This window comes from Tupaia chinensis, unplaced genomic scaffold (genome assembly GCF_000334495.1).
Source record: "Tupaia chinensis unplaced genomic scaffold, TupChi_1.0 Scaffold000139_1, whole genome shotgun sequence".
NCBI lineage: Eukaryota > Metazoa > Chordata > Mammalia > Scandentia > Tupaiidae > Tupaia > Tupaia belangeri.
Window position 1 is genome coordinate 2,322,348 of NW_006159609.1, and position 7,992 is coordinate 2,330,339.

The following is a 7,992-nucleotide window of genomic DNA, read 5'->3' on the forward strand; positions in this document are numbered from 1 at the left end:
CCTATATAATATTTTATCTACGAATACAAAGAAAAAAGTATACTGCTGGATAACGTCATCTATATATTAGCTACAAAGGGGTATCAACTGCCCTACTTTAAGTCTCAATAAGGCTGAGTGTTCTTAAAGTGAGATTCTTATCTTCTGAGGTTTTTGACCTAATTTAAAACTTTCCAGCTTAAATAAAGAATAAAGGCAAAAAAAAGAATAAAGGCAAACATAAATTTAAACCAAACTGCCTGTACTAACATTAAAGTTAATTTCAGGGGCTAGCAAGTGGTGTGATAGTTAAGGAGCTGACTCCCACATGGCTGGCTGAGTTCAAGTAGTGGAATTCTTATCTTCTGAGGTTTTTGACCTAATTTAAAACTTTCCAGCTTAAATAAAGAATAAAGGCAAAAAAAAGAATAAAGGCAAACATAAATTTAAACCAAACTGCCTGTACTAACATTAAAGTTAATTTCAGGGGCTAGCAAGTGGTGTGATAGTTAAGGAGCTGACTCCCACATGGCTGGCTGAGTTCAAGTAGTGGACCTGGAGGCTTATTCACTCTCTCTCATCAATTTAAAATAAATAAAATAATTAAGAAAAAGTTAATTTCACCAGTTTTGGGTATGCTTGTGACCTTAGAAAGCCTGGAAAATTATGATATATGAGTCTCGAAATATTTATTAAACAAAATAAATATTTAAGTGTCGGCCCTGTACGAGACACTAAACATGTATTATATAACTCTTTAACTTTTTTTTTTTTGGAGAGTTTTTTGCTATAGGTCACGTGCGCTCGCCAGACAGCCAGAGAGACAGAGAGACAGAAAGCGAGATCACCCCCCCAGGGGGCATGGCCACGCCGCAATCCCTTCTCCTCCATTCTCCTCTCGGGATCTTGGGCACCCACGCACACACGTCCGGCGTGAGTTTAAGCCACTGGGTCCGGGACTTGAACCGCGGTTGACTACGTGGGAGTCCAGCAACATAGCCATTATGCCAACTGCTGGTCCCTATAAATCTAACTCTTGACCTCAAGAAAAAAGGTACCTTTCTGAAAAAAAAATTTTCAAGGAATGGCATCTAGGTTCATAACTTTAGATATGCAAATTTTTCTAGTTACAGAATAATGTAGTATAGTTAAGTTTTAAGATATCATTAAGCCTACTTGCCCTTCATTTCAACTAATGTGTTCTAATACTCCAGAATTAAAGAGCCAAAACTCCAAATATCTTGTCTTGAAGGACCTTCTACTGGGTATCAATCTCAGAGGTTAGGTGTTAGGTAAATAAGATATAGTTTTTGCTATAATTCAATTACCTTCCTATCAATAATTAGTTAACATGAGAGGTACAGGAATTCAGTAGGCTTTTTATCCTTTAAAAAACCCATTAAAAGTGTCATTCACAGCAGATGACTGACAACAAAAGGTTACACTGCAGTTCAAATCCTGGACCTAAAGGCTTGAAACTCATGCCAGGAACATGTGCAAGTGTGCCCAAAATCCCCAGAGGAGGATAGAGAACGGATTGCACTGTGGCCATCCCCAAGGGAGATGGGGTGGGGTGTGTGTGTGTGTATGATTTCTCTCTTTCTGTCTCTCTGTCTCTCTATCCAGCAAGCATATGTGCTCTGTAGCAAAAACTGCTTTAAAAAAATAAAATGTAATTCATTAATGACACTCATCTCAGCCCCACACCCATCCCTATCTATTAAGCACAGGGACAACCCAAAATGATCAATTTCCAATTTACCACCATTACCATGACCTCACCTCCCAGTAATTCAGGAGATAGCAAACTTCCTGAAGCTAATTATCTTTAATTACCTTTGTAATTTCAGGGCTGTGTACACAATACAAAATCAAAAGTTAATAGAGGGGACAGCAGTGGCACAGTAGTTAAGGTGCTGGATTCCCACATGGCCAACCACAGTTGGGAGTCCTGGACTTCACAGCTTCCTTCCTCACCTTCTCTCTCTCTCCTGGTCAAAACTTTAAAATGATAATAATAAATTAAATTAAATAAATATTTCTTTCTAAAAAGTTAATGGAGGGGCTGGCAGGTGGTGTGGTGGTTAAAGGTGCTGGATTCCCACATGGCCAACAGCAGTTCGAGTCCCGGACCTGGAGGCTTGCTTTCTCCCTTTCCCTTTCTCTCTTTACCTGGTCGTTTCCCTGGTCAAATTAAAAAATAATAACAATGCAATTACTTAAATAAATAAATCTTTTTTAAAAAGTTAATGGAAAAATAAAAACAGACTAGATATTATCTAACGAAACAGAGAAAAACAGGAAAAACTAACTCTAGGTGAAGAGACTCAGGTCTGAAAATAGATGGCTGAGTGATTTCCAGGAAAGCAAACAAGATTCAGCCTCTGAATTATTGCTACCAATTCCAGGTGATCTCTTTCAAGTCTAATAATCTGGAAAGATAGGTCATTTGTTTTGACCAAAACGGAAAAACACTGGTCATCGCACGTATAGCTCAAGCGTAAATTTCAGGCGTTTTTATCAGTCAACTATCAATAATCATTAGCACTTTTTGACTAGGTCCCAGAAGACAGTGCCTGAGCACCTCAACTGTTAGGAGACTTTTCTACAGACTTATTTCAAATATCAGGTTTACCGCTGACCGTCTGAGCTTAGGCGAGTAATTTATATTGCCAATTGCGCTTAAGTTCCTCAGCTGCAAAGTGGGAATGATAACGACCATCTCACGATACGAGGTTAAGTTTGAAGTGTCAAATAAGCGCTGCAGAGGCTGAAATGACGAGGAATGGAAAAAGGCGTGTAAAAATTCAGTCCACTACTTGGTACAAACGCACACTCAATAAATACAGCTACTACTGTGACTCCTATTCAAATAGACAGGAACGGAGTTGGGCAGAGAGCACCCGAGCGTCCCAACTCTCCATTATCACACACCCCGCCAAAAAGCAAACACGAGTGGGTTCCCAGCATCACTAGCACACCGCGCCCTCCCCTCCCCCGGACTCCGCCCTCAGTATCCTGACCCCGTCCAGGTACCACCCGGTCCCAGCCTCACCAGCCTCCCCGCAACCAAGCAGCCGAACATGGCGGTGGTGGCTCCGCTCAGCCGGCAGGGACTTGAAGCTGGCGATTGGATGTCCTGGGGATACTGCCCCAGCTGAGCCCTAGAAGCTTCCAGAAGTCGCAAGAGGGCGCCTGCCCCTCCACTACATAGCGATTGAGCAAGCAACAGAAATACCTTCTGCCCCTACGACCTCTGACCCTCCCTTCCTAACCTGCACGCTGCTTAGGTGACAAGTACTTCCGGGGCTTACGTCCAGTCGCCCAACGAAGGGAGAAAAGCAGTCGCGCGTCAATCCAAGACTACAAGTCCCAGAAGGCCCTGCGTCGACCTCCCGGAAGGAAGCTGGGAGGATTTGCAGGTCGGGATAGATAATCCAGTTTCTGAATTCCCACGTATGATTCTCAGAGGCTTTGTTCCTGACGTTTGAGTAATATCTTAGAAATAGTGAGCTTTTCCCGTCATCACTTCACCAGAGCCTCTATGTTAAGTATCAAATGCTGCATTTGGAGGCCAGCAGGTGGTGTGGTAGTGAAGGTGCTGGACTCCCATGTGGTGGACGATGGTTCTAGTCCTGAGCCTGGCTGCTTACTTTCTCACTTTCCCTCTGTCTGTCTCTGGTGAGCGCAGGTGCCCTGTAGAAAATATTAAAATAATAATAATAATAGATAAGGTAATTCTTTTTAAAAAACTTAAAAACTCTGTATCTTATAGACGAGGAAAATGAGACTGTTACCAATCCCAAATCTTTACACAGCCTGAGTTCAAGTCCTAATCAAAAATCAGAGTACTTGGGACCAGCAGATGGCGTGTGGTTACGTCACTGGATTCCCAATAGTCGACTGCAGTTGGAGTCCAGACCTGCGACTTAAAATTCATGCCAGGCACTTGTGCACAAGATTCCAAGAGGAGAATGGAGAAGGGGCAGAGGTTGAGTTCCTACTTTGTCTCTCCAGGAGTGGAAAAATCTCCATAGCAAAATTCTCTCAAAAAAAAAAAAAAATTGGGGGTTGGGGAGAAACCAGCAGTTAGCGTAATGGCTATGTCGCTGGACTCCCATGTAGCCAACAGCGGATCGCGTCCCGAACCCCGTGGCTTAAACTCACGCCGGGCACACGCGTGCGTGCCCAAGATCCCGAGAGGAGAATGGAGGAGAAGGAATTGCAGCATGGCCATCCCCCCTGGGGGGTGATTTCTCCCTTTCTATCTCTCTGTCTCTTTCTGGCAAGTGCTCCCACCCTGTAGCAAAAACCTTTCCAAAAAAAGAAAAAAAAATTTTTTTTCAGGGTACTTTCTCGTGCACAATTATCTCAGAAGTCCTATTTTTAGCCTGTTGTATTATAAATTTGCATTCAACTGTGGGAAAGTTAAATAGCATCTTTGTGCTTCAATTTCTCTGCTTACAAAATGAGAGATTACTTGTGCCTATATCATAGGGTTGCTCTCGAGGACTAAATGAGTTCATGTATATAGAACACTTGGAATAGTATTTGGTGGTGTTCAGTTAGTTGGAGATTTATTGTTAAACATCTTTCTTACTATTATGCATTTGCAGGAAAGTTTCCTAGGAAATAAAGTAACCAAAAGATCTGACATCAAGTACTCAGTGCCACCTGAACTCATACTCCCTTTCACAGCTTTATTCTTTCCTCTTGGATAAAATGGTAGATTCTCTGCCCAACTTGAAATACCCCAGTTTAGGCCATCAGCCTAAGCTTTGTCTTCCAAACTCCAGATTACATATAGAAGATCAGAATCTGGAAAGGTTCTCTGGCTTCCATAAGTATCTTATCTCAGATACTGCTTTGAAAGAGCAAGTAGTAGATGAAGTAGGAATGGATCTTTCTTTAGCTGTCTCTACCCTACCTCAGAACCCCCAGAATGTTCAGAATAAAAAGGTCATTCATGATGACGGGCAGCCACACCGTGTGGGTTCAGGTCATATCTCTGCCACTTATAAACTATATAATCTGAGAATGATTAACTTAATACTCCCAAGTCTCCTTTTTCTCCTATTAAAAATGGGGCTTTAAAAGAAATGGGATGGGGACCAGCAGGTGGTGTGGTGGTTAAGGCACTGGACATTCCCATATGGCTGACCACAGTTCAAGTTCTGGACCTGGCGGCTTGTTTTCTCACTTTCCCTCTCCCTCTCTTTCTCTCTCTCCCTATATCTCTCTCTGGTAAAATTAAAATAAACGAATAAATAAATAAAATTAAATAATTCTTTTTTTAAAAAAAGGGATAATTGTATCTACTGCATAAAGTTGTGAGGGCTCTTGTATGTAAAATACTAAATAGCCAAAAATAGCTGAATAAATAATAGCATTTAGCATTTTGGTTTTAGTTATTATTTTGCTATAGGGTGCATGCATTTGCCACAGAGGGACAGAGAAAGAGAGGGTAAGAAATTATCCCTAAGGGGCGGTTGGCTACGCCTCTATGCCTTCTCCATTCTCCTGGGATTTGAGGCACATGCGCACCCGCGCACACACGCACATACACACACACACATATCCTGGTATAATTTTCAAGCCTTCAGGTCTAGGACTCAAATTGTAGTCAGCCATGTGGGAGTCTAGCACCTTAACTACCATGCCACCTGCTGGCCTCCTGCAGGAGTGAGGGAGCTAGCTTACTTGCTTATTGTTTGTCTGATCATTTATGGTTTTTGCCATAGGGTGCATGTGTTCGCCAGAGGGACGGTGAGAGGGAAAATGAGAAATCATCCTCCAGGGAGGATGGCCACTATCCCCCTCCTCCATTCTTCTCCTGGGATTTTGGGTGCACACACGTGTACGTACCCGGTGTGATTTTCAACTCACCAAGAGGACTTTTAACTGTGGTCCACCATGTGGGAGGCAGTCCAGCGTCTTAACGACTATGCCACCTGCTGGCCTGGAACTCACATTTTTAAGGCAAAGATGAAAGAGTACTATTTTTGAAAAGTCCTTCACAGGCAGTTTTAACTTCTGAAAGTCACAAACTCCATTTAAGCAAGATTTAGTCAGGGATTGAGGGGAACAAGCGAGAACTATTACATAACTGGGATTACTATACCTTTTGCTGCAACCAGACTCAGAAAGACAAACCAAACTTTGCTTTACACTAAATTTTAAGTTACAACTGTAGTTTTGCAGTGAATTTTAAAATCACATCATGTCCAAGGCAGTAGTGTCAATTCAGTAGCATGTACTTCTTAAAACGGTTTTCTGACAATCCAAAATTTAATAGTTTCAGAATTAAACACACACATTCCCTTACTCATAGAAATGTAACAGAAATCCCTCAACATGTTTTATCCCACATCAGCCTGGTAACGTGAGCCTGCTTTCACCTGAAGTCTGGCTCTGCATCAGAAAATAACGAAATTTCAGGAATCTTTGTAGAAATCCACCAGCTTAATTCTGAAATATTGTTAATAATCATTTTCTACAAATTACAGTAGGGGAAATCCAGAGGTGATAACCAAAAGTAGAACCCATTATAAAGTGCACAGGTTGGAGCTATAGTCTCTGGTTAAAGAGAGATTGCATAGCATTTTTTACTTATGCTTGTATTTCTGACAAAGTAGGTCGCACTCTTCGTTCCCTAAGAACCATCTGGACTCATCTCTATGATTGTGTATTCATACCACAGTTTGAGATCCATTAGTAGGTTATGAAATTGATTTTGTGAGGAACAAACATTAAAATAGAACATTTCAGAATGCATCAGACATGATTAAGTATATTGTTTCATGGAACTTTGTGTGTCAGTGCTTGGATATTAGGTACAGTCTATTTCTTTTAGGTTTCTGTCATAGGGCACATGCACTCAACAGAGAGAATGGCAAAGTGAGAAATCACCTCCCAGGGGATATGGCCATACCACAATATCTTCTCTTCCATTCTCCTGTCAGGATTTTGGGCATGCACGCATGCACAGATGCCTGGCGTGATTTCAAGCTGCCAGGTCCAGAACTCGAACCACGGTTGGCCATGTGGGAATTCAGTACCTTAACCATCACACTACCTGCTGGCCCTACAGTCTATTTCTTAACCACGGGTTGCATTTTTAAAAAGTATAAATATTACTGTCCTTAGGCTGCCTCTGTGGCCTCATGGTTAAGAAAGCTGGCTTCCACATGTCCAATCACAGAGTTGGAGTCCTGGACTGGATGGCTTGAGAAACATGCACGGTATGTGTGCTTATGTGCCCAAAATCCTGAAAGAAGGGAGAAATGGAGAAGGGATTGTGGCATGGTCAATCCTAATAGGGCATGCTCTCTCCTCTCCTTTTTCTCTCTGGTAGGCTCACCGGCCCACTAACAAAAAACTAAATTTACGTCCTAGATGATAGTTTGTCCAAACCTGAAGATGCAATTAAGCATAATGACTGTACCCTTTACCCCAAGTGAGGTTAAATTCTTAAAGTACTTCTGGACAAAGTGATCCTCAGAGCTTTAGACTTCTAGCTCTTCTTGGCATTTGTTTGTAACAATTCTGTTACTGATTTTTTTTTTTCCACTTTTGCCAGAGGCAGTGTGTGTTCATTGGAGAGAGAGGAAATGAGAAAGCACCTTGCCTCCATGAAACAGTCATACCACAATCCTTTCCTCTCTATTGGGAATTTTGTGCATACACAATGCATCTGGCATGCTTCTCAAGCCGCCAGGGTTGACCATGTAGAATCTAACTGCCTTAACCACCTTGCCATGGGCTGACCCAAATTATGGCTTTTCTATTCAGTCATTTTCCAATATGCTGTAGCAGGTTGATACACACAAGTTCATATCTGTCCTTTCTTAACCCTTTCTCTTCTGGACACCTGAGATTTCCTATTTGTCAACAGCAATCATCAGCTCTGCCTTATAAATTTCTAGATCCAGGTCCCCTCCCACAGAGCTCAAGATGACTCCCAGCTTCATTCTATTTTCTACTACTGAACTTCTTTTTGGTGGTAGGGGGAAA

General features: G+C 42.0%; 1 protein-coding gene across 1 annotated transcript in view; it reads right to left on the bottom strand.

Moving 5' to 3' along the window:
• HIKESHI (heat shock protein nuclear import factor hikeshi) overlaps positions 1 to 3,286 on the bottom strand; it is a 32,336-nt gene extending 29,050 nt beyond the window's left edge. Inside the window, exon 1 of the mRNA XM_006144924.3 lies at positions 3,035 to 3,286. Coding sequence (XP_006144986.1) covers positions 3,035 to 3,064 — 30 coding nt within the window. The 5' untranslated portion in view covers positions 3,065 to 3,286. The remainder of the gene's footprint in view (positions 1 to 3,034) is intronic.
• Between the last annotated feature and the right edge of the window lie 4,706 nt (positions 3,287 to 7,992).